The 27,479-nt window shown below is 40.3% G+C and overlaps 1 protein-coding gene across 2 annotated transcripts in view; it reads left to right on the top strand.

Annotated features, from left to right (window-relative positions):
* Positions 1-27,479, top strand: part of BRF1 (BRF1 general transcription factor IIIB subunit) — a 176,737-nt gene that overhangs the window by 43,697 nt on the left and 105,561 nt on the right. For both annotated transcript variants that reach the window (XM_075503746.1, XM_075503747.1), the window contains exons 3-4: positions 1,491-1,664; positions 27,011-27,042. In XM_075503746.1, the coding sequence (XP_075359861.1) occupies positions 1,491-1,664; positions 27,011-27,042 (206 nt within the window). The remainder of the gene's footprint in view (positions 1-1,490; positions 1,665-27,010; positions 27,043-27,479) is intronic.

Genomic DNA, 27,479 nt, shown 5'->3' with positions numbered 1-27,479 from the left:
GAGGCTGGTGAGTGCCAGTCCAGGGCCTGCTGATGGCAGTGGAAAAAACTATTCACTTAATGAGCTTTGGATTACTCGAGTAGCTTATTGTACCCAGACCTCCTGCGGAAGGTGACGTATCCTTCCTCTGTTGTTACTTCTTCATCCAAAGGTGTTACACCTGGTTGGCCAACGTGCCTTAAAGGAGATCTCGTTGGTGAGTGCACTAATTGCCACTTGTGCAGGAAGGAGAAGCTGTCTGAGGCAGCTCCTGTTTGGCCAGAGTCTTGCTGACCGTGGCTGCGTGTCTGGAGTCACTTTTTATTAAAGCTGAATTGAAGCCGCATCTTTGGCAGAAGGTTGTTTGGAGGTTAAGCATTTTTACCATGTTATTAGTGATGACGATGTAGGGACTTGCATAAAACGAAGATGTGCAGCCTGTGCAGGTGGTGTTCTGGTAAGCACTGCGTGGTCGCCATCGCTTTCTGTGAGCAATGGTGGCTGAGGAGCAAGGCAGGCGTCGTGCCTCCTTCAGCAAAGCTACTCGTGACATCTCTGAAGGGAACAGACGAGCGTTTCCTGTAAATACATGCACTGGAAACATCTGCCCAGCACATTGAATTAAAGGATTTTTCTTGATGTGCTGTCTGACCCCGTATGCTGAGGAACTCCAGTGCTCTGTTTTCCTCCTGACTTCCCCCATCTTTTTCTTAAGCTGTCTTTTTGGCACACTCTTCCGCAGCTAGACCTGTGAGGACGGACTGGACCTCGCTTCCCGCATCTGTCCCAGCAGCTGTACCGCTTCCTGCCATGAATAATCCGAAACACACCTTTTTTCTTTTTTTTTTTTTTGTATTATTTTATTTAAGGGTGAAGGCACATTTGTTTTCCTGAAGCCACAAACTAATCTTGGCAGTCTGGCAGCCAAGCCTTAAATGAAGGCTCTGGTGCAAAAGTGTTCAGAGGAAGGAAGTGCCTCCCCATCGGTGGTGATGGTGGGCAAGCCCGGAGCAGAGCCCCTTTCCTTGTGGGCTTTGGCTGTGGTCAGAGGAACTGCAGACTTCATCACTTCTTGGAGAGTTGCAGCAAAACATCTCTGTTTGCACATCAATGTGGCAAACACGCCATGACCTCCGGTTTTCAGAAGTTCATCGCTACAGCTAACCAAGTACTAATTGTCAAATGATCTTTGGAGCAGGGGGCATAATCTTTTGCCTGAGAAGTCTTGACTATGTTTTGGATCCTCTCTGGGGCTGATGTTTGCAGCTTTGTTTTCCAGGGCTCATTGATTGCATGTATTTGAATTCTAGTAGTCCAAAATGAGGCATTTTTTTGTCCTGAGGAGCTGAGGATATATGGTTCCTGAAATTTGTAAGAGGTTATTGTATTTCACGCAGAGATGAAATCCAAAATCCGCCCCCTCAATTTTGTCTTTAAAAAAAACCCAACCCAAAAGTACACTAACTACAAAGTTGTTAAACTTTTTTTTTTCCCCTTGTTAATTTTTCTAGGGAAACGTCAGATTCACCACTTGGGAAACCAGCTTCAACTCAATCAACATTGTCTGGATACTGCCTTTAATTTTTTCAAGATGGCTGTGAGCAAGCACCTAACCCGGGGGAGAAAGATGACCCATGTAATTGCTGCGTGTCTCTACCTGGTGTGTAGGACAGAAGGAACTCCTCGTATCCTTTCACATTTAAAAAATAAATAAATAAAATACATACTTTTAGCAAGTCAACTATCCCAGTTAGACTTTGTTTCAAAATTTGCAAAGGTAAGTGCTTAGGAGCTAACTTTGTCACTGTTGTTTTTATACAATGAAGTGAATGGGAGTTTTTCCTGTGGTTCAAGTAAAATTTTTCCCTTTCTAAATGTACAATACTTAGTATTTACAAGGAGCTATAACTGTCACTCTGCTTCCCATCAATAACTCTAAATTTCTTCTTTCTCAACATTTTCTTCTGGTATAAGATTGCACTTTTCCTGTGCTTTGCTAGGGATTACTTGTTTATGGTGTGGGTTTTGTTGTTGTTATTGTTTTGTTTTTCTTTTTTAAAACAAATGAAAATTAACTCCAAGCCTCCTGTAGTGTCAGCATTAAAGAACAGATTAGAGTTCCAGTAGATTTTCCATAAGATATTTAAATTTCCCTCTTTTACTGCCTGTGGGAAGGACGGTATCACTCCTATTTTAGTTTGGGGGGGGAGGGGGAAGGCATTTGGTAAGTTCTGAAGTTTGCTCAAAGATCATACAGGAAATGAGTGGCTGGAGGTAGGACTGCACACAGGCCAGAGTTGCAAGCGAATACTCCTTGCCTCTAGATCATCCCTATTTTTGTCTTGTAGAACTTCATTAAAATTCATGTAAGCCTTAAATACTGATGGCCATCCAAATTGTTTTATATATTTTTACTTATTTTATGTTGTGTTTCAGTTGCTGGAATTTGGAGTTTAGTATCAAACAGTTTCTTCTGTGTTATTTTAGTTCTTTTCTATTTTCAAGCAGTATGTGCATATCATCAGTATTCTATTTGATTTGATGGTTTTTCTAGGTTGCTGTTGTCATTCTGTATTTTAGCAGTTGAAGAGCTTAGCTTTCCTTTTAAGACTGAGATGATTTTTTTAGTTTCGGAAACTACATTCAGTATTCTAAAATTAGTGCTTTGTGATAGTGCTGTGGTCATTGCATTTGCATGGTTAAAAAAAAATGTGGTTTTGCAGGAATAATGGAATTAAAAGGAAGACTTGCCTATTACACTAGTCTCTTCTGATATAAAATCTCTGTGTGAACTTTGAACAGTATAACTCTATCATTACCATAAAGACAGTGTTGATTTAAAAGCATTGCCAATATTTTTTATGCCCGTGTCATATTTTTAAAGTCATTTATGTACAGTCGTTACTTGATACTACTGAATGACAGCCTAGCCATAATATGCAAATCCATTTTTCCCCACTGGTAGTGATAAAAAAGCATTCGAAGCAGTATGAGCTGTAATAGGGTAGTAGGTGCATTGTAATGTAGCAGCCATCTGTGCAGCAAGCGTGGCTAACTTTTCTAGAAAACAAACAAATCCTTTGCTTGTTTGTCATATCCTTCTTTAAAATAGTTCAGCATGTGCAAGATGTACTGGTCTGGTTGACGCTTCATAAATACCTAAATTAACTTTCTCACTTTTTTCATTAAATTGAGATAATATCCTCTGTGATATTTCACATAAAATACTAGGACCAGAGTATGGATAAGACTGCAAAGATGGGCTCTGTCTTTCTATATCAATATCACAAAGTACTCCATCTTCATTTGCACAGTTACTGTGCCACCTGGGAATCAAGAAGTGGTAGTGCATGACTGTATGGCTTAATTTTCTTAGTGTTGATTTTTTTAAAAGTGCGTTAGATAAACCTGATTTTGTAGTTGATATTAAGAATTTAACTGTGTTACTTTGGGAGAGTGAGTTCAGCTTCTGCCTGTGCTCTGCTGTTGGGGGTTTTGTTTTATTTTTTAGTATTTAAAATCCAGTGTAGTTTGATTTTAAATCATGGATTCCAAACATTGAAATGTAAGTTCCTTTTCTGGTATCTTATCCTTTCATTAGAAACTTGAAAACCTGAGAGCCACAGGTGCATACTGCTGACCTTTGAAATGAAAATACATTCAAGCCTCCATAGATTAATTATGGTGATCATTATCAGCATGTTATATTTGTTTCCAGCCTCGATCTGGCAATGTAGAAGTGTGCTAGAGGAGGCAGGCGTGTTCCCAGGGCCTTTGGTCCAGGGAGACCAAGAGCAGGTGGAGAGGATGGCCATGTGACAAGATGCTTTAGCAAGAATGAAGATGCACGTTCAGGGTAATAAGCTTGTAGTTGGTTTTGGTCTTCCGGAGAAGCCAGCATGCAAAGAGGAGAAATATGCTGTACAAAGGACATACGGTATTTGTAACACTTCAAGATTTACATAACACTGCTAAGTAGATTGGCTGAGCTTAAAGTGTTCATTGTGTTGGTTATAGAACTCTTATAAAGGAATCTGGGAGAAATTTAGAAAACGAAGTTAAAGACTGAAGATTGGTGAATGTATTTTAGAGGAAAGAGATAACAGGGAAGAAGTAGTGACGGGCAGCAGCATCGCCAGAGCTCAGAGACGGCACCTTGGTTTTGGGTGGCCCAAATGAATCAGTGGCATGATTTGGGAGATGTAGAGGCAAGAGAGATTAGCTGGGAACAGATGAGTCTCTGAAATAGAAGACAGCATGTTTCTTAAAAAATATTATGGTAGAAGGAACAAAGTATGTACGTGGCCTGGGGAGGTCCAGTGGGATGTAGTCAGGGGCTGAAAGTGGCAAGGAATGTTGTGTTCTCTCCAGTGGCAGAACCAAAGGAGTGGGAAGTGTTTGGAGAGGCAAAACAGGATTTAATTGTGTCTGCATTGAGTTCAGTTTGAGGGAGTGGAATGTGTTTATCTGACATGTATATCTGCTTATTCTTCTTTTTTCATAATGTACGTGTTGCCAGCCAGCCTCTGTGAAAATGTGAGGAAAATTGTAGCCAAGTCTACTGGTGCAGTCTGAATTATACCTGAATAAACCTCAGCCTGAAATAGGAAAACATTAAGTTCTCCTGGTTCTTATGCATTGTTTAATTAATGCAAAAATCCAAAATATTCCAGTGACACAAATTTTTTTATCTGAAAAAATAGATCTAGAACATAGAGACATAAACGTTTATTTATCTAAACTGTAGCTTTTATTTATAGTTCTTTAGAAAGTTTAATGCATTATTTGAGATCTGAACTGATTTTTACATCAGTTTATGGTTTTTATTAGCTTATTTGACACAAAACCCCACAATGCAGCAACCTTGACATAGCTTTTCATTTGCCTTGCTTATATTACTTGTCAGCGTTAATGTTTTAAAGGGAAGATGGCTTACTAGCTATTAGCTGAATTTGGGAGGTGTTTCATCCTTTTGATGAGCTACCTATAAAAACTTGAATTTATTATTCTCTTTATAAAATGTGTCTGTTTTATCAGTGTCAGAAGTAAAGGTATAATGCAAAAAATACACCTGAAGGAGATAGTGATTTTTTAAATCCTCAGGTTTGATGGAACCGGTTGTCACCCTCCCAGGGGCTGAGCGATGCTGAGCGTTTCCAGTGACATCTGACTTCAGCTGGCACTGCCAGTGTTCCGGGCATTTCAGAGTCTGGCTCTTAATTTGTTTCTTGGAATAGTAACAGTCCTCAGTTGTTTCTCTTTAATGTTTTGAACAGCTTTTCCACCCCTACATATGTTTGAATGGAAACAAAGGGCTCTTTAGCTGGTCCTGCCGTTCCCGAGAGAGAGAACTTGGGAAGAGCCGGGCAGGGTGTTTGAGTGACTTATGGGCTCGGCTGTAACCCGTGGCTGCCCTAGGGTCACTCGGGAACAATGAGAGCCTGGCCAGGATTTTCCATGTGGGATATCAGTTTGTTTTAATCAAGGAACCTTTCATTGTGTTTGTAATCCTTTTTACTGTACATAACTGTTAGAAAAACTGTACAACTGTCCACTGTTTTGTAATATTTTGAACGCTATAACCTGGGGTGTTTTTACAGCAACATTTTACATGGTAAATGTCTCTTATCCCACACACATGCGCCTTTTTTATTTATTTATTCTTTTCCTTTGAAGCTCTATGGAAAATGCACCCTTAGTTCTAAACCAAATCCTGTCTTGTTAGGGCTTAGTAAATAAAACCTTTTCCACATGAGAAGAGTCCTCGCAAAGTTCCCTTACACCAGAGATTTACACATCTCTTGTGTAAATATCCCTGTTTGCCTCTGGAAGTAAATTCAGAGCAGGTTTTTCCCCCTTTCGTAAAGCTGATCAGTCTTGATGCCGGGGGCTCGCCGAGCCCTTCCCACTGCCTCCTGACCTTGGTGTTGCCCAGGTTGTTCAGGTGGTCTTCAGCGGCTTCGTGTGTAGTCAGAGGACAGAGGTGGGGTCCTCCTGGGTTCAGTCCAAGGCAGCCAAGTGAGGCCACTCTTGAGGCCAAGTGAGTTGTTTGCAGACGAACCTTTCCGCTAAATGTCCAAGAAAAAGAACCTCTCATATTTGAGCACTGGGAGCAGAAGGCTGACAGGAGAAGGTTTGGTGTCTTTTACGTGTAAACTTGCACTGGGTGAGAAAGTGTAAGGTGCTTTTCCTCCCCTGCTTCCTCTGCCCTGTGAACCTCCCTTTTGTTTGAGGGAAGATCACGAAGGCGTTGCAGGATCCCAGCAGGCAAGAAGGATTTGGGAAAAAAATGGGCATCTCCTCGCTGAATGGGGCAGTACTTTGTTATTTCCTATTTGTCTGCAGTACTTGCACTTTATTGCCAAGCTATTTGAATGCCTCCTGGTTTAATGTGTTTATTTTCATGTCACAGTAAGGGAAGTTGAGAGTATTTATCTTCATTTCCAGGTGCAGAACTGAGGCTAAGTGACGCATTCAAAGTTACCCAGAAAATCTGTGATGGAGTAAGGAATTGGTCTCTTTAATCCTAGATTAGGCATCAGCTACTGAGCCTTTCTGCCTTGTTGGTCTTTGCAAGAGAAGTTCAGCTAATTTCCTTCTGAGCCTTAGCAGGCTCTGTCGGCTTCCATACTGTCTTGGGAAGCTTTGTATAACCTCGCCATGAGAGCCTTTGATGGATACATTCTTTGTTTCCCTACTAACACTTCAAGGTCTATCTTTGCAAGGAAAAGGGCAAGACTTCCTTTTTTATTAGAAATGAAAAATTAGATCTCCAGCAATCTTTTGACCTCTACTAAAACTTCCTGGAGCCAGCAGGCCCTAGTGTTCCCAATTAAAAAGTTAACTTTTGAAATCAGGCTTTAATCAACAAAATTTTAGAGCTTTAGTTAGGGACGTTAATAAAACCAGTTTCTATTTCTCTTTGGTTAAGTACTTTCTTTTTAGTAACTGAACTTTTTTACTTTTGATTAAATACAGTTGCATTCAAAATGTGTTTTGTTCAGGTGTTGAGTGTGACAAGGATTAAAAATGGATTTTAAATTGCACAGTTAAAAATACATATATTTACAAAAGCAAATTACTTTATTTAATTTCACTAGATATTTTGTGTGTGTGTGTGGTAAAGGACACCAAGATCTTGCTTCATAGAAAGTTGAATGGAATATTTTCAGTTGGAAGGGACTTACAGTGAAGATCTAGTGCAACTGCCTGACCGCTTCAGGGCTGACCAAAAGTTGAAGCATGTTATTAAGGGCATTGTCCAAATGCCTCTTAAACACTGACAGGCTTGGGGCATCAACCACCTCTCTAGGAAGCCTGTTCCAGTGTTTGACCACACTCTCGGTAAAGAAATGCTTCCTAATGAAGCATTTGCTTGGACTTGAAGTCTTGGAAAAGCCTTGTCCACTTCATTTCAAAATGAAGTTTTAAAATTGGTATGCTTTTGCGTGGATGGATTTTAGCTGGGAGAGTTTCAATCTATTAATGAAAAATTGCCACCTTTATATAGGGTGCAGCTAATGTTGCCCCGTGTTATTTGCACCTATTTCCAAATAGTTCATGTGTTTGGTAATGCTTGGCTTCTGTGATTATTCCTATTTGGCACCACAGGAGAAAATGCTGGAGATGTAGGGAAGAAGGCAGCCAGGGGCAGCAATAGAAATTTAATTTCTGCACTTTAACTTCTCCCCATCACCCTCTCCTCCAGCCAGGGCTGGGACTGCTGAATTGCAACAGCAGGGCTCATGACCTGAAGCCAGCATATCCAGTCTCCTTTTCCATGGAGTGAAGGAGAATCATATGATTTTTCACTCGCAGTACTGCCTCACGCTTTTTTGCCATATAAAGAGATATGTATAAAGGAAGTATGCTGCAGAGAAAATGAGGTGTTTCATCTTTCCCGTTGGTGGGAAAGTAAAATTTTCCTCTCCACGTGCTCGTTGACGTTGTATGCTCCGTTGCGTGGTTCCGTTCTCTTCCCCACTGCATCCCCTTACTGCAAGGGCTGCTCCGGGCTGCCGCCCTGCGCTTGCATTTGGGTGGCAGCAGGGCAGCAAGGCAGGAGGAGTTGGGGCTCTGTCAGTCTTGGTTATCTTGCCTGGCCTCCAGCTGTGTTGCAGAAGAACCTGTGTTTTCCGAGGTCCTGTGTCACATCTGTCAGTCCTCTATAGATGTCTTTGTAATATCTGAAGTGATGCTGGGTACTTGAATTGCTCCGCTTGTATTTGGTGATTTGCAGTGTCTTTTAAAGAGAATTCCCTCTTGAGAAGAAAATAACCTGAAGCCTTTCAAACTGGTTGTATGACCCTGCACCTGGGGGACAGGCCTGGGGAGATGGTTAGTGGCCCTCAGGTTCTCCTCTTGTCTCCTGGGGGGGGAAGCCATAAACCTCACTTGTGCATGACTCAGATGTGGCAGGAAAATAGTGAGTGTGATTGCTGACTAGCATTATCCTGCAGGGAGCCCTGTTGCTGAAAGTCATCGAAGCTTTCCGCAGGGAGACCGTAATTTTAATGTGGAGATTCTGTACTTGGGTGGTTTTCTTTGTCCCTTTAAGATTCTGAAAATATAAAAGGGGAAGGGAACTTTACATTGTGTGTCAACTCAACATCTTACTGTTTAAATCCGTGTGCTAAATGCCCATTATGGATGCTGCAGGGAGGGAAGGGAAAAGCTGCTGTAAGTGCAGGAGTGATAATTGACCCACTTAAGAGAGCTGCTCTAATTTTGCATGTTACAGCATCCTGGAAATTCAGATAAGAATGTTGATTTCTCCAGCTAATAGGATTTCTAAATATATCATGGAAAAGAAGGAGGAGGACTGTAATTTTGCATGTGTGTGTGTTCAGGCTAATGTTTTGTTTAAGAATTGCACACTCTGAAAATCTGCTTTTCTGTTAACTTGTTACTAACTCAGGATAAAAAGTAGTTGACCTCTGGTGCTGGCAAGGGGAGGCCTGATCCTGCCCCATTGAATTCGCTGACGAAATTCTCACCAGCTTTTGTGTAGAGGAGTGACCAACTTTTTTCCCCTCAGGACGTTGGTACCCAGCAGGTGGCTCAAGTTGTCAACTTTTCCATAATGCAGCATTAAACAAAGTACCTGCAGAGGCAGAGAGGGGGACAGGGTCACAAGATGGCCTATCAAGATTACAGATTTTGGCTGGTTTTGATAGCTTTGTTGTTTGTTTTCCTCATTTAAGGGATATTTTGAACAGTAAAGGTCAAAATAATTCTCTTTGGAAATTTGACTGCAGAAATACTTTTTTCTTTACAGAGCGGAGTGTTTCAAGTCTCTCTCTAGGCGATACTTTCTCAAAGCACGTTGATGGGTACGACTGCTGAAAAACGTGGGGTTTGTGCTCAATAGAGCTGTTGCACCTGGATTGTTTTGATTTTGGAGGTCCCTTGCCCATCGTACCTTTCTGTGTTGGGACAAAACCTGTCATCGTGGTCCCCCTTTGAAAGGAAGGGACAGGCTTTACTCTGTAGGCTTCTGGATTAGGTCCACTGAAGCCTTTGTTGCTGTGGGCTTGAATTCCATTAAGAGCAGGTAGAAGTGTTATCGTTCAGCAGTCCTGTGCTCCGTCACCATGTTGGCCCTTGTGTAATGCAGAAATACTTACAGCAGAAGCATCCGAGCCGTATTTTTAATGCATGTAAATAGTGGTCTGTTATTGCGTCCATAAAAATATTAATTAATAAAATTCATTGCATGGTCTGTCCTCTTAGTAATTACATTCCAGTTTGGGGTTTCTGAACTGATGAGACATTCTCGTGGTAAAGGTGAAACAAGGAAAGAAACAGAAGCAGGGAGCAGGAGAGCTATGAAGGCATCAGTAATACCAGGGTAAAAATACGAGGGGCAGCCCTCGCTTAGCAGCAGCACTGAGAGGGGCTGATGCTTTGAAACATGGTGGCAGAGACATGGGAACTAATGAGGGGAATGAAGGCAGGACAAGTTCTAGGTGATGGATGAGGGGAGGGAAATGTGATGGCAGAAAGGCCTTCTTCCAGTGAAATAAATACAAAGGAGGGATGATAAGGAAGGGGATCACACCTCTGATGTCTTTGACCTTCAGCGATCCTTGCATGCTTGTGAAAATAAATATTTAACAATCTTCTTAAAGCTTGTTTAAAAGAGGAAATTATTAGGTTGGCTCTGCTTAATTCGGACGTTTATCTCTGCATCTGAATTTTGGTGCTTATGTCAGCAAAAACAGCATTTAACTGTGATGTTTTGACCTGATGGGAGCTAATATGTTGCAAACACCAGCTAAATAAAAAACAGTGTGGTACAGCTGGTCATTGTGTGACACATTCTTGCTTTTGTCGGAGGATATGCTGGATGTGGTGTGGGATGTGGAGGAGACGCTTCCCCTTCCTTCCCTGCACACCCATCCCCCTTAAGAAAAGAAAAGAAAAAAAGGTTACCTGATGCTTTGTTTAAATAAACCCTGGTAGCAAACGTGATCAGTTATGGTTGATGTTTTTGATCTGGTCACTGAAAAATATTCCTGGTTGTAGCCATCACTAATGCTTTCTGCATTATAATACTTTAGAAGTCAATTAGAAAACTGAATGCTCTCCTTCATTAAAATCATTTTGAAGATTGTGTATTTGCATTTTAATGCAGTAAGAATGATGCCTTAGAAGACAAATTCATATTATTAAATAGTTTAATTAAGATCAGTAATGCAAAATAGGGTGATTAAAAGCCAGTGTGTTGAGACATATAAGCATTTCTGCGCTTGCTATCTGTAAATATTACTTTAGCTTGAGGTATTCTAAAACTGTGTCCACTTTCATCATATTCTTAAAGCTTATGCAGCTTTTTTTGTCTTGCACTTCTTAATGTTGTAAGAACAAAGTGAAGGTATATCAGAGAAACAATACTACCTTTCAAATTTGTTTTGGAAAAACAGCATTCATTCTCATACCTGGCCTGTCCTCCTATCTTGAAAGTCGTCTTGATAATGATTTCTTACATCCTAATAATGTATAAGCCTTTTAAAAATTGGTAAAATACTTCTCAAGAGCTGTCTTATTTCTTCAGATGTTTCTCACTACGATTTTGTATGACACAGTCTTCATACACAGACTTCATACTGGAAATGCTTCTTGGTGAAAGACTTTTAGCATTTTGTAATCTTGTGCCAAGTAAAATTGTGAGCTGAGCCTTTTCTAACCTCTTCAATGTTAGCCTGCCTTTATGGCAAGTCCATGTCCTTCCTCAAAGGCAAATGAAAATGTCTTTTAAGTTTGACTGCCAGACTGGCTCGGTATTGTAAGTACGAATGATGTAATACTCAATCACATGGTGGTATGTCTGCTATTTTCCCCCCTTCGAGAGAGAAAATAATATTTCCATCTTATCCAGTTTCAGCAGTTTGGGAAAATAGCAGCCTTAAATGAGACCCAAAACAACGAAAATCTTGATTTCTTCCAGAGCTCTGCTTTTGAAGCCAAACGTTCCCCATGCCTTCTTTATTTTGACTTGCTAATTGGAAATAAGATGTTGAAGATAACGTGTGCTTTGAAGCTTGTGTATTGTGTGTTTTATTTAGATTTAATCCTTTAAACATTTGACAATAAAACATAAATTGCAGAGCTCTCATCTTTAGATCAGCTGTAAGTGAATCATTTAAGTTTTCAACATCCTTCCAGTTTGGGAGAAACACAGTAGTCTCAGTGATGTTTTGACTGCATGTGTTGGTAAAGTGCTATGAGATTTGCTAATCGGTATTTTTAAATGGAGATGTATAACTGTTTCTTCAATGAAGGAGCAGCTTGTCTGCCAAAAATAAAGTCTTAGCTTATGCCTCGACAGGGAGTAGAAATCAGAGTGCTCTTCAGATTCCTATTGTATTGGTAAGCAGGGAGGAGTGGTGAACAATGTATTTTACGTTGTCATATATGAACTGCTCATGATGGAAGCAAATTTTGAAAGAGGGGAAATATATAGACTGAAAAAAATCCTTTTAGTGTGGACACAAAATTGTGTCTAACATGCTATAATCTTTTTAAAATGACGAGAAAATTGTGCAGTAAAAATACATAATTCAGCAACACGACGTACCAACTGAAATGTGAAAGTCTTTATTACACAAAAAACAGAACTCCAAACATTGCCTCTGTCTTATTGTCAGGAGAATTTCTCACCTTATCTGTTTTTACAGTATTTTTCCTTCTATAATTGGTCCTTTTAACTTTTTATTGTGCTTGTAGAGAGCCTTTTGACCTTGCAGTTTCCAAGGGGAAACAAAGTTGTTATTGTCATTTCAGGTACTGTAATGTGTGGCACAATTCTAGGACAAATGAAGAGCTGGTGTTTCAAGTTAGACCACAGAAAATTGGAGAGGTTACCTGAACTTGCTAGTTTCTGAGAAAGCACCACTGTGTCATTGATTTGCATGGCTTTTGTCCCCTTCTAGCTAACCTGCACTACAAAAATACACTCATGCCCCCCCCGCCCCAATGAAGCCATAGCTTCAGACTAATGAAGTTCTGCCTGTCCAGCTCCAAAGATTGTGAGATTATAGATGCTTTTCTGTGACTTTTCCTGTTGGGCAAAAGAGCTGGGGTGTCTGAATTGCAAATTTCAAAAGAAATATTCTCCATTGAAATCACCAGTGGACATCCTTGATCTCCAGGGAAATGAGGAAAGAACTGTAAAATAATTCTAAGTCATTACTGAAGAAGTCTTATTTTAAAGAAACATCTGGAGGTTTCAGCTGCTGTGTCTCGGTTGGTACCTGAATTCAGAGAACGCTCTATTCTGTACTTATCTGGAGTTGAAAGTTTGGTTTTTCCCACATGACTGCTGTTAACTTCTGCAGAATCTAAGTTTAATTTTCTTTTCTATATGGAAATTTCTGGTCCTTAAAGGATCAGTCTTCTAGAGAATGCAACAGATGGACTGCATCTGTGCTGCTGTCTCTGAGGGACTCCCAAATCACTGCATTCTTGTCACATCTGGAGGACCAAGTTCATTGCCAATAATTATTTCCAGGACACATTCAGATTATAGTTTTTCAGTTGAAAAATATTTTTGTCAACGTTCAGTTTAATATTTATTATCTTCGACCTAGACTCTAAGCTCTTACTGTGGCAGAGGAAAGCAATTCAAGTATTGGTTGCTGCTGTACTCATTCCTCAGTCTTTGAACTGGTGGCTTCAGTGTCTCAGCTTTTCTCCTAGTCATTCAATGATGAAACAAGAGAATGCTCCAGTCCTTGTTTTTTGCTGATAATGTTGGCAGCCCTCCTAGCAGAGCTGTAAACTGGTCACTTTCCTCCTGTTGCAACTGGAGAAGTTGGGAGCACAATCAGGAGCCAAGAACGTTGGCTGAGAGGTAGTATCCAGAACATGAGGACAGCAGCAAAAAAAGAAGCTGCAAAAAAAAAAAAGTAGCTTGACAGAAGTGTTTCATCACAACAGTCCTTCCTACTGACAGGTTTTAGGGTGGGAGGAAAGAGAATACAGAGCATTTTCCACCAGCTCTTCAGCAGTCAGAGAAGGTGTGGTACATACAGGGAAATGTTTATATAGACAATATATCTGAAGGTGATGAAATATGGAGGAGACAATCCAGAAAGCCTGTCCTATGTAGGACTGTAGAATAATTTAGATTGGAAGGGACCTCTGGAAGTCAACTCTCCAATTCCCCCCACTCACATCCTCAGTAGCTTGCTGAAGCCCTACTCTGGTTGAGTGTTGGTTGTCTCTAGCAGTGGACATCTCTGGGCACTCTATTGCAGTGTTTTACTACCTTCATGGCAAAGAGGGTTTGTTTCCCCCCCCCAATATCTAATCAAATTTTCTCTTGCTGCAACTTGTACCTGTTGTCTTTCATTCCATCTGTGTGTGCCTGAGAAGAATTTGGCTCCATATTCTCTACATACCCCTCACTAGGTAGTTAAGACAGCATTAGATCTCCCCTAAAGCCTTCTCTTCTCTGGGCTGAACAAGCCCAGCTCTCTCAGCTTTTCCTTGTATATCACATGCTCCAGCCCCTCAGCCATCTCAGTGGCCCTCCACTGTAGTCACTCCAGAGTACTGAAGTTGTACTGAAGAACCTAGACCTGAACATGGCTCTCCAGGTGCAGCCTCATAGGTACTGAATAGAGGGGAAAAACCACTTCCCTCCACTGCTGGCTGCACTTTTGCTAATACAACTCAGTACATGTTTGGTCCTTCTTGATGCAAGAGCATGCTGCTGACTCCTGCTCAACTTGTCCATAGGGACCTCCAGCTCCTTTTGTGCAAGCTGTTCCTTAAGTGGTCAGTCCCAGCCTGTACTGTAGCAAGGGGTTATTCTGTCTCGGGCGTGAGACTTTTCAAGAAGTTCAAAGACAGATGCAGCTCCTGTCAGCCCAGTTCTCCAACTTGCTAAGGTCCCTCTGAATGGCAGCCCCACCCTCAGATGTATTGACTGCTCCCCCATCTTGGTGTCACCTGCATACTTGCCTAGGGTGCCTTCTGCCTTGATGTCTCATTGCTAATTGAGACAGCGTTGCCCCTGAGGGATCCCTGTATACCTGTCTGCTAGTTGGGCTTTGTACTACTAATCACAGCTCTTCAAACTTGGCAGTCCAGCCAATTTTCTGCTTACCTTCTAGGCCTGTTAGCCAAACCATGATGTCTCAACAATTTGGCTTTAAGAACACCATGGCAGACCACATCTTTAGCTTTGCTGAAGTCAAGGTAAGCAGCATCCACTGCAGTGCCAGTTTCCACTGAGCCCGTGTCGGTTAGGCTGTCATGTAAAACAGATGAGTAGGGGACACTTTGCTCAGGGGTGCAGCTGAAGTGTCTTTCCACTTGGCAGTTTAAGCGTTTGGCTAGTGGTCTGTATGGAGAATTTCTCTTTGCTCAGAGTCCAGAGTGATCTGTCTTCTGATGGGCAACACAATGACAGGTGCTATTGATTTTTTCCTTTAATTATTTTTTTTTAGGGCTGGTGACTGAAGCCTCTTCCTGGCTTGCAGAAAACCCGGATTCGCTTCTGTAAGGGGAGTTAAAAGCCAAGAGGGTAGTCAGGGCCAAACCCTGCCTGTTCTCCTTTTGAAGCTGTTGTTGCTGTGCAATCTGAAACGCAAGAATTGTGGAGCCAGGAGAAGAGCAAACAAGTGGAAGCTTTTGTAGGTGAATGGCAGGCTTTGAGAGGGTGTATACCTAGTTCAGCTTCTTTCTCTCAGGTTATTTCTGTGTGTTTCTTTATTTTTTTTACTAATGTATTTATTGTATATGAATATAATGACCTAATATGTAAACAGTTCTGGCAGCAGGACTGTCATTCCAGTTTGCTCCCTCCTAGCTGAGGGTCCTGGTGATGGAGGTGTAGAATTTATTGCATTTTATGGAGAAGGTCAGTATTACAATCGCCATCTTCTGGTTGGAGAAACTGAGGCCCAGAAGGGAAGCAAAATGACTTGCTCATCAGGGCAGTAATATGATGTAGACATGTTTGTGTCCCATGTGCCTCTATACCTCATACAGTAAGTAGTATGCTGCTTCCCACAATGTAGGAGTCCTGTTCTGCATATTAATCTCCTGTTAGATTTTGTTAAGATCCTGGAATGTACTTTTCCAAGTATATTGGCTAAAACACTTGGAATTTTTAGCTAAAATTGTGAAAAGGAGCAAGTTCTGCAGGCTCACTAGCTCTGGTGTTGTACTGAGCTTGTTATCAAAATCCAAGGCTGAATTTGTGAGTCTCAGCAGTGGGGGAAAAAAAGTTATCATTTTTCTTGAAAGCTTTGCAGATATGACACAATCAGTGAGCAGCTGTAAACACGAGACCCACAATAGCATTCTCGGTTGTTGTTCGGAGCAGAGCTGTATTTTAGGAGCTTGCCGTCAGCGCACTGTAGAATGTTATTTGAAATTACACTGCTTGGTTACAATAAAACTACTGCAAGACTGTGTGAAAGGAGTCTAAGGAGATCTTTCCCAGCATATCACTGGCAGTTTTGATTTTCCCAGAGGCAGATGATATGTATATCATTACTGATTTTTTTTTTCTCTCGTGAAGAATTCCAGCAGCTGAGATGAGTTTTTAAGAAGTTGTAAACTTATAATGAAAGAGCAGTCTCTGTGCTGTAAGAGAGACACAAGATAAGTGCTTGCCATTGCTACAGTATTCAAAAGAAGATAATACAGGGGTAAAAGTTTAAAATGACACTTCAGGAAAATATTTGTCATTTGCCATCTTGATTAAAACTGTTTAATGAAGGATGTTAACTTTTAAGAACGTGACAAATACCATTTACAAGTAAATTAACTTCAGTGTGTTCACTAACTGATGCTGTGCAACATTGTCTTGCGATGCTTTGGGAGTTCCTACTTAAGTGAAGTAAATATTGACAGTCATGCCAACAGAATTGCAGTATCTGTGACAAGTAGAGAATTGCAGCAGATTGCTTCCTGAAGACCTGAGTTTTCAGTAGGATATCAGTATGTGTATTCTGGCCCCTTCCTACCCTCCTCTCGCCCCAATAAAGGGTTTTCATTTTGCTCCTTAAGGATCCCTTCATAAAGATGAATAACTAATAAACAGGGAGTTCACATTTGCTTTATCTTTTTTAACACTGGTAATTGATATGTGTATTTACAAAGTGAGTTTAGAGCAAATTGGTGCAAAACTGAACTAAATATGAAATTGAATAAAGGATTTTAAAGTTGTTATAGGAGCTTCTTAGCTATGTGTTTTGGATAATAGAGGCGTGAAAATTAGGACTGGCGGACTTGAAAGGAGGGACTGAATCTGTGATATGCATTGCATCTCTTTATTAGAAGGAGCTCAGGATGTCACTTAGCTCTTAAGCCCTTTCTGCATGTTTTGGACAGGGGGACAAATTTCTATGTTGATTTGCATATCATAAACCCACTAGTTAGATCAGGATGTTGCATTAAGAGAGGATGTAGCTTGGGTCTTTCAAAGGCAGGGAGATGGTCTGAAAAATAATTGTTGACCATAAAGTTAGTTACCTAGTGGGAGACTGTAGCTGAAATACAGTTGAAAGCTTGTTTCTTTTACCCTCTGGAGAGACTTGGGAACCTGTTGTGGTTGAACCCGGCAGGCAGCTAAACACCACACGGCCGTTTGCTCACCCCCCCCTCCAGCGGGATGGGGGAGAGAATCAGAAAAAAGGTGAAACTTGTGTGTTCAGATAAAGATAATTCAATAGGACAGAAAAGGAAGGGAAAATAATGATAAAAGAATATACAAAACAAGTGATGCACAACGCAGTTGCTCACCGCCTGCTGACCGATGCCCAGCCAGTTCCCGAGCAGCGGCCGTGCCCTCCCCAGCCAACTCCCCCCGGTTTTTTGTTCAGCATGATGTGATATGGTGTGGAATATCCCTTTGGCCAGTTGGGGTCAGCTGTCCTGGCTGTGTCCCCTCCCGGCTTCTTGTGCACCTCCAGCCTTCTCAGTCGGTAGAGCATGGGAAGCTGAAAAGGCCTTGACTTAGTGTAAGCCGTGCTCAGCAACAACTAAAACATCAGTGTGTTATCACATTATGCTCATCCTAAATCCAAAACACAGCACTATACCAGCTACTAGGAAGAAAATTAACTCTATCCCAGCTGAAACCAGGACAGAACCCCAGAGTCAAAATGTGTATTCTAATAGTAAGATAATCAGAAGTTTTCATAGCATTTTACCAAGGAGGGGGAAACTGTTGTCTTCATTATAAAAACATGATAAAGAAGGATGAAATGTTTTTTGTGGGGCAGTGGCAAAAATGGAAACAGAAACTCAGTGTCCTGAGGCACAGCCTAGAGTCTCTCTGGGCTATGCCTTCAATTTCTTGGGAAAAACTAATTCCAAAAGGGAAGCAGTTATTTCCCACCCTTTCATGTAGATAAAATACAAAGTGTATCAAGTGCTTGTGACTGTATTTTTCCCTGCCCAATAGACCATCTCAAAGATTTATTCCCGTAATTGAACTCTCTGAAAAGTTAGCTACCTTAAAATCTCAGATTTGTCGTCTTTCTTCATACCATGTAAACTCCTCCCTCCACCTGCTGTATTATACTTGTTCAAGGACCAAATCTGATCTTTTTCTAGGGACAACTTTTCAAGACATAAATTTGTTTTAAATTTAAAATCCAGTATATTATGTCCTTGAAGGGGAATGTGTCATGTTGAGAATTGTATCCATTTCAAAGTATGATGCATCACTTGTCTCTAGCCCTGAAAGGTATTTAAAATTGGAAATTTGATATTTTGAAAGTTAGAAAATCTATTGCAGTTGGTTTGTTTTTTTTTTTTTTTTTTTTTTAGTTCTTCGTGAGCCCTCTTCAGTTGGGCTCTCAGAAGTGAAGTTGTCTTCTCACCCTGCTGGTGACAGCTTAAGGTAATCTCTCCCTTGTGCATTGCTGTGAAGTAGAAATGAAGACATGGTTGCATATTGCGTCTTGTCTGCAGGTTGGTAAATTGAAACGTACTAACTCAGTTGCTTCTGTCTGTTACTGTATCCCAAGATACCTGGATAACTGTCCAAGGAGGTAATGTGAGTTTTGTACTCCCATACTGCTAAACAAACGTCCCTTGAGCACCCTTACGGTGGCACTCTAAAGCATAGCCTGTGCAAGATGCGTTATTCTATATTTGGTAGAATGCTTTATTAGTAACTCATTTGGGATAAGTTGCTATTTATGAACCATAAGGCAAGCCCAGTTTAGAAAATGTAACTCTAATAAAAATCAAGTTCTGTATACCTCTGTGCTGTTGTGACTTATGTAGGTTTCTGCTACAGTGAACATGTAGAAATCTTTTATATTTAGTGTAGGCATTTCTTCAAGTGAAAGCATGGGTTGAGGATTTTTCAACCCACTGATGCGGCGCATCAGTTTAGCTCCATGTTTTCCTATTTATTTTATTGAAAATGACTAAACCAGATTGCTTTGAGGAGTTCAGCCAGTGTAAAAGTGGCATGTTGTACCGGCTTCCAAGCACTGCTGATAAGCTTAGTCCTAAGTGCCTAGTTTTCAGCTCCATGCTGCGTTTCAGTTCTGTAACGAAGAGAGGTGATTGGGGAAGTTATCGTGAGTTACTGTAATGCCTTTAATCAAACTTGCTTTGATTAAAAACTACTACAAGACTAGTAATTAACAGTTTGGTAGCATTTGTGAAAGTGTTTCTTAGTCTGTGCCCCAGGAGAGAGCCGGCCACATCCATGAAGCCATTACGCCTGGCATTTTCCGACGGAGTGCTGTAGGTGTGAGGGAGGGTGGGAACGCAGAGAGCTCTCCCGCCTGCCGAGGTGAGGTTTTCTGCTCACCAGGAATACACCGTTGGGGGAAAGGTATTCCTGTCCTGCCTGCTTTCTGAATGTCAGGGCTCCCTTTGGTGCATGGCAGTACGTATCCAGTTCAAGTAACGAAAGAGGTTTCTACAGGCAACTGATACAGAAGGGTTTATTCTGTCATTGTGTTACATGACATAGGCTGGTATGATTCTCTTAAAGGCCTTTGAGAATGGGAAATTTAACACATCCGATTGTTGTACTTCCCACCAAAGGCCATTAAGGAGTCAGCAGCCTCAGAATGGCAGGGATGCAATTCATTTTTTTGAAGCTATATTTTTTCTTAAAACAAAGGCTCTAGTGTCAGAAATTTTCTGCTAAATGAGTGGCACTGTTTTACATGTAAGATATTAGATAATGCCCGTGCATGGATAAATCAAGTTCACTGATACTGGCAGGAAAGCAGCATCTGAGTTTCTCTGCAAACTCTGCCATGTCCCAGTGCTGGGTACAGCAGCTTTTGCGCTCCCGTCCCAGCAAAGGTCTGTTGAGATAATTCCCCGAGGAGCACTTAATACCAGTGCATTAGACTCAGTATGGGTATGAAAGCAAAGATGTAACGCTTGGCTTCTAGCATGGAAAATGTAAAACATTCTGTTTCTACAGGATTTGGTTTTGTTCTGGTTTAATTGAGCACAGTAATGCTACTTTTTGAAAAGTATAGCTGGGTGTTTACTGTGGGTAAACCAGAGCAGTACTATGATGAACTTTCTCACAGGAACTGTGTATGTACTTAAAACAAGGAAGGGGTTACCAGTTTTAGAAGATTTTGGTTTACTATAAAGCAGTTATTCTGCAGGCTTTTGCTCCTTACTTGTTTTAAGGTTTCTCTTTCAGATAAGGTAGGTCTTTGTGTTTTGGAGCAAGCTGGGGAGAACTCTGCAAACAGTGTTACTTTAAAGAGAAATTTGAGAAGGTGGGATGGGTGACTGAGAGATTGTCTCAGGCTCTGGTTTTGATGAATGCTTTAAGCCAGCGTGAGCTGGCGTGGCTTCAGAAAGAAGTCATCTTGCTTTGCCCTTGCCTGCTCAGTCCTCCCCCAGTCCGTCCCCTGCCTTCTATCAGCCCAGGTGTTTGTGCAGTTACATGTGAACTGGGGAGTTAATGCAGCTGAAAACAGGCAAAAAGAAAATAAAAAAATATTTATTTCAGACAGTTCCCTAGGCTGGTTTGTCACATTGCTGCGCAAATAGCAGCCCAGGGAAGGGGGTGGTAATGGGCCAGAATCAAGCCAGTTTGGGGCAGGCTGGCTGAGATTATTCTGGTTTGGGTTTTGTTCTTTTTTTTTTCCTTTTTCTCTTTTAGCACCTTTCTAAACTATCCCATTTGGAGTCTTCTGAAAAGGAGAGTGTCAGGCTCATGACAGTGCTGGTTTTCCTTTGCCACCTCTGAGCAGGCAGTGATTTTTCTCTGCTTTGAGTTTCTGGCACTTCTCTGTCTCAGCCAGCTGCTTCACGTTTCCAAACATGTATGTTACTGCTGTGCTGAATACCTGATTGTCATCTCGGAATAGCTCTTCCAAATCTGCACCTCTGAGTTTTGTGAAACTTGTCTTTTGCCGTTGGTACAAGAGTCCTAACCTTTACAGACTTTGTATACAGGGAAAAGAGAGGGAACTGAACTCCTTTACGTTTACTTAAATCTTTACTATTGGCGTCCTCCTTCCCAGCTGCTTTTTTTTATGCCCACTTTATTATCAAATGGTTATTCTGTGAACATTTTTGGACTGTGCAGTTTCATAGCTGCTTATGTGTTTGAACTCTTTTCAGATACAGGATGTTTTCTGCAGTGATTTTACTATTTACTCTGTTTCTTTTTCCCTTGCAGCCTGAGCTTTGCTCCTTTCCTGGTGCCTCTCTCCCATTCTTGTCTGCCAGCCCTGCTCTTCTAAGTTCTTCCTTAAACCTTGCTTCTCCTAGCAACCTCTCTTGTTTTCCCTCACCAGCGCTTGTTCAATTTACTGTTCAGGGGACGGGGTCTCTCTTTCTTGTTTGGAGACTTTTGTTGTTTGAATATAGCCAACTGTTATTTATACATGGTCACATCATCCAGGTTGAAGATTAACCTCCTGTCTCTCAAAACTTTTAAATTAATATTTACATTTTCATTCTAGGCCTAAATTTTCTTTTCCCAAAGTAAATATACTAACTAGATTATCTTTCAGTAGCTTAGTACCGATATTCTTTGCATATTTTATCCATCTGGTATCCTGAGTAATTGAGAGTTGACTGTACAAGCATTTTGGCACAAGAAATGTATTTCTTACTTTTTTCGGTTGTGTTGCACTGCGTTATAAATTTGCATGCGACTATGTAAATACTTTGCAATATCCCCCACAGCAGGTTATTTACTTGAAGTCAGTAACACTAGGAATACAGCCTAGCCCCAGTCCTTTGAAGACCGTATTCTCTCAGGGCAGTGTTTTCAGGAGTGCTGAACGCTCGCTACATATTCAGCTAGCCTGGCATGCTTTTGAGAATGTGCCTCTAAATGGGAATGACTCTGAAGACGATTATTAAGAGCAGCTACAGCATTAATTTAGTAAAGACTGTGAGCTGTACGTGCATTGGGGAGTCTGAAGGTTAATGTAGCTCACAGGTGTTGGATCCATCCAGTCTAACCGGCTGTGGTGCCAGACAGCAGCCCAGTTGCCCCAGATTTTGTCTGCAGTCACTGGAGATAGAGGAAGGGAGAACTGGTGTCAGAGGCTAATTCAGATCTTAGGTGAGCCAGAAAGCTACACCTCTAACCCTTTCAGTTAACACCATGAAATCAGGCAGGCTGAATGCAGCCCAAAATGCCTGTCTCCTCTTTAATAATCTGCCTGGATGGTTGTACAATGCTGAATTACTGCCGCTAACTTTGTCTTAACTATGAGGATAGTAACGTTGTACGTGCTGAAAGGGAACTGCTAGAGAAACATCCTGATTTACCTGGGGAAGGAGTGCGGCACTGCTTTTTGTCCTTAAGTTGGGGATTTTAGAATACAGAATATAGAAAAATATAATTTTATGAAACACAGACATATAGCTGTGTGCAAAGAAGGAAAAAAACCCCCACAGACCAAAATGCAATTTTTTCTATCATGCATTAATCTACACATAAATAAAGACAGCTTTTTATAAACAAGGCACTTGTGCTTACCAGTTTGATTTGTTAAATGCTGTTTTTATTTGTATACTCGAGTATAGCCTGTGCTATGTGGACTTCTTTGCACAGACAAAATTGCAAACTTAAACTTTGGAATCTGGCTCTGTAGGATTTCAGCCTCAAGGCAAAGCTTTTATTAGAGTTATCAGAAATGAGTTTTCTACAAAGGAATTGGTTTTGGTTATTATCGTCTAATCATTTTAGTTCAGTGTCGTTGGGAAGAGAAATGTTTACCTTAAACAATTAGTGCTGTCAGTCAGTTTTAATTAATTGCTAATTAAAATGGTGAAAGTTTGTAAAGCAGCAGAGATATAATCGTGGTAAGTCATAATCAGAAATCACTTGGTGTATGAAAATATAAAAAGGGAAGTTTGTGAATTGGGTGTTGAACTGAAAGGTGGAAAACTGGGTTCAGGGCCAGCCAAATGCTGTCACTGGTTTTTCACCCTGGTATCACTCCACTTCTCTGTCCACCCTCCCTTTTGTCTTATCTCCATGCGTTTGTTATTGTAAGTGCTTCTGGGAAGTTCCCATCTCTTATGTAGCTTACACAGAACCCTAACATTGAAATTGCAAATATTTAATTTAATTTAGAACCTGAGAAAAATTTGTTTTTATATTCAGAAATTTTTTTTTACTTTTCAGTCAGATTTCCTATTAAGCTTTGCTTTTTTGTTTGCAGCCAGCTGAATTGCTCTTGTTGAGTACAGAGAGTGACTATATTTAAGTATTTTATATATTTAATGGATCTGGTTGTAGTTTTTGTTAGAAACAGAAAGCATTTTAGCTTCAACTGAAAAAAGGTAACGCTTCATTAGGGGACACCACGGCTCTTATGGATGTCAAATTTCTGCTGAGTGGCTTGCAGTCACGATTCCTTGTCATTAGTCCTCTTTCCGTGGTATGGCTGATTTTGTAGTAAGCTTGTAAAAATAAGTAAAAAAAAGTTCTGAGGGTAACTTACAAAAACTAACTAACTAAAAGAAATACTAGACTCTTTATGTTCTCCATGCTGCTTTATATGTGCCTGTATCTCCCAGATATGACATGCTACGTAGTGGAAGATTTTTGACACAGTAGCATGAAATAATCTGTTTGAAGGCTTCCTGATTATTGTAGATTGTCAGACACTAAAAGAAATATTTATTTTTTTAAAATTTTTTTTAGGAGGGGGAACGACTCTATTGTAAATTATAGTTGTTCTTTTAAAAGCATCTTCCACAATTTGTTTCTGCATCTCTATATATAACTTTGGCAAATGGCAATTTTGCCTCCTGCTAAATGTTAATATTGAAAACCAAGGGGATTTCGCTGCATATAAGTACTTTAGGATTGCTGGAATATGTAAAATGTAGGTCTGTCTGAAGGACAAATGCCTGCTTGTTTTGGTATTTTGGGTTTTAGGTTTCTGGTACTATTCATTTAATCATGAACTTTTGTTTCCTCTGGTGCTGAGAATGGGATCATTATTGCTGTGGTTCATGGTGCTCTCACATTATCCACAGATTACTAGATTATAAAGGCAGAAGGGGAGCGTTCTGGCCGCTCGGTCTGACCTCTTGCATCACGTTGGTCAAAGGATTCCCTTGAATTAAATCTTTTGAAGTAAAGCCTTTAGACTCATCTCATTTTGATTTAAATGTTTCTAGTGATGGACAGTCAATTGCACACCTTGGTGAAATTAGCTTAAAGAATGAACAGCAAAGGAAAAGCAGTTGAAACCACTAATGCTTTTTTATTTTTCTTTTCCTTTTTCTTTTTTTTTTTTAATTGGGTGCATTTATAACCTAAGTCCCCTTCTGTTTCTGTCCTGTTATTTTATACGTGTATATCTACAATATCAGTAGCTTTCTATCCCTTTGAGAACTTTTCCATGTGCTAGCAGTCTCCATATGTAAAATTATCATTGTTTTCTTTCAGCTTCAAAGAAAACATTTATGTTATGATTGTATAATTTTTGAATACATATTAAGTATTATCTGCTGTTTTCAGCTGTTGTTGTATGTTCTCCTGAACTGTTCCAACTTTGAAAAGGAGTTTGAAAACAACTGCCTGTTTTTACAACTACTTCCTGCTGATAATTGTGCTCACAATATTCACAGTAAAGGCCAACCCATTGCTACTGCATGACTCAAATTTCCCCTTTGCTTTTGCTTCGCTGTGGCAGCTACACGTCTAATCAGGGAGAGAGATTGCTGGAGGCTACCTTAAATGCAATCCAGAAATGCCACATTTTTACTGTGACCTTTGTTTACAATTTCAGTGGACACTTGAACTAACTTCTCTAAGGAGCAAAGCAACTGTATGTTAAAGCATCTATAGGGTAGCTCTAAATTGCTTCAGAGTTGCCTGAACCCTGCAGGTGAATTTCCCATCTTCTTAGCGCTAATATTTTGTTGTTATGAACACATGCAGTGCTCTCCATTTCTCCTTACTTGGACAAAAAGGTGGATTTATTTTTTTTTCTTACAGTAATAAAGCCTGAGCGCTTGTAATGTGTTATTAAGTTTAGGTCTTCCACCAAGGTGGTTTTAACAGTCTGAGGAGGATGAAGAATACTTTGGTATACAGATTTCATGACTGTAACTGCAATGCCTAGGTTAGAAAAGTAGCTCGTTGGCTCACCTGGGACCTGAACTAGCCTCTGGCCTGACGCTCTCCTCGTCTCCTCTGTCTCCAGTGACAGCAGACACGCTCTAGGACCACGCAGTTGCTCACTTTGGTGCCTCAATAACCTATGAGCTGCTTTTCTTTTGATTTTTTGGGGGTGGGGGGTTGGTTTGTTTTTTCCCAAATTGTGATGAAATCTATCAGGTAGGAGTGATAATATTTAGTTTATCTCAGTGGTGAAGGTATCTCAGGGTGAGCATAGAGTAACCAGACACTTCAAGTCAGTAACGAGCTAGGAACATTTTCAGACCTAGAATGTTTCTGAAGCATAAAATGGGTGTAGTGATTTCTTCCTGGATCTGTTTGAGCTGCCGACTGTTATGGTTCCTTGGCAATTTCATTGTTAAAGTCTTTCCATTTTCTCCTTTCTCACTACTTTGACCAAAAAGTTGTGTTGAATTCAGTATTGCTCTGTGTAAATTTCTAAGCTCCGTATTTTACAAATTGGTTTTGTTAGCAATTTCCTTACTGTGTTAAAATTTAAGATTACTTTAATGTCTTGCATAATATTATCTATAAGGGATTTTGGATTTTTTCAGAGACATACTGAGTTTTCAGCTAATTAAATATCCAGCTATGCTCTGCTTTTTTTAATGCTAAAATTAACTTTCACCAAATAATATTAACATAACGTATTGAATTTTGTAACAAATTTGGAGTACTAAATTCATATAATTTTAGATGCAAACTAAGGATAGAAATGCTCAAGGATAAAAATTCGTAGCAAGACAAATGTTTATGTATAAACTGATTACATTATCTGAATTACTCTCCTTCCACGGCTGATACTGTTTAGGAGAAACGTGTACTATATTACTCTGGCATACTTTAAGAAGAACATACGCTAGTACTTGCGTTACCACGATGTACCCAACTATACTGACGTCCCTGTATTTTTTTAATACTGGGTTTCTTAACACATTGCTACATTCACAAATGCACATACACCCCCGCGTACGTGTTCTTTGCGCCTCCCCCTCCCCCCCCTTTACTTTGACACTCCTTTTAATGGTAAAACTGGAACCCTTTTATGACGTGTAAGCCACACCTGAGTAGCTGATAGGAGATCCAGCATGTGTTTGTAACTTTGATGGCAGCGAGAAGGCTACCTTTGCACCTTAAGCTTAATGGTGGGTTTTTTTCTTTTTCGTTTATTGTTAAGACAATATATTTGTAAGTGTGCTTACTTTCAGTAAAATCTAATGGAAACTCATAGTGGTTTTGGCTTGGTTTTAGCTATTATGAGTTCCAAGTGTGCCCATAATGAGTAGTAGACAGTGACCTGATATTTTTGCAGCAGCGTAGGATATGATGGAGGGAGTAAGAACTCAAAGGTAAAAGCTGATTTTCTTGGTCAGAGAAGAGAGTAGCCAAAGTGGCTTTCTCTTCCCAGCTCTTTGACAGGTCCTCATAGAAGAGGACAAAAGAAAGTTATTGCCCTTTTCTTAGTTTGCTCTTCCATCTGTCTTTCTGGGATCCTGGGCTCCTAAGCTGGTTTAGGAGACTGATGCTTTACATTCTTAAATAAAGTGTAATAAGAGTATTCTGTCTTGCTGCTATTCTTGTTTTTTGCTGTCATTGGGTCTTTCTTGGGCTGCAGTATATGGTGAGTATTGTAAGTCACACAAGGTGTTGGCTTGTTTTTTGAGACCATCACTCCCTGTAGACAACTTTTGCAGTAAATGCAGCGAGTGCTGGCAGGATTTTCTGGGGAGTTGAACGATTAGCTGGATGCTGGCTGTTAGCAGAAGTGGTGCATCCAAGTACCTAGTCCGTATTTGATTTCTTTGACAGTTAAACCTGGGTTTGTGTCTTCCTTTTTTTGGGTTGCTAATGAAATTAAGAAACACTGTCACATTCAACAAACATGTATATTCCTTGACTTCTTCACAGACATGTTACTTGACCTCAGTGACCTTCTTCAGGTATTGTATCTTTTTTTATTTGAAACTTTTGTGAATTAATGTTTAAGATTAATTGCAAGCAAAGAGCTGTCAGCATGGGCTGTCTGGGATGTTTTGATTTCTGTCTAAAAATTCTGAATGGGAAAATCAGTGGGTTTGTAAATCTGAGTAATTGTTCAGTAAAATTAAATGTGAAACAAATTTTTTGCTTTTAATGCTGCAAATAACATATCAAGAGTTAGTATGATCCTTTCGTCAGGATTCAGAGTCACTGCAATGGCACAGGGTCAGATGTTACACATTTTTAAAACAACAGTTGATGAAGACAGAAATAACTTTTTTGGTAGGTAATACTGTGTAAATGGATCAGTGCACTACAGAGACATGTTTTATAAAATATATTTTGAGAGAAATGCGTACTTGCTTTGTATGTGGAAACAGAAAGCTCTACTGACATA

Source organism: Mycteria americana, chromosome 5, assembly GCF_035582795.1.
Source record: "Mycteria americana isolate JAX WOST 10 ecotype Jacksonville Zoo and Gardens chromosome 5, USCA_MyAme_1.0, whole genome shotgun sequence".
Classification (NCBI taxonomy): domain Eukaryota; kingdom Metazoa; phylum Chordata; class Aves; order Ciconiiformes; family Ciconiidae; genus Mycteria; species Mycteria americana.
The sequence above is the reverse complement of the archived record's forward strand: the minus strand, read 5'-3'. Positions and strand labels throughout refer to the sequence as shown.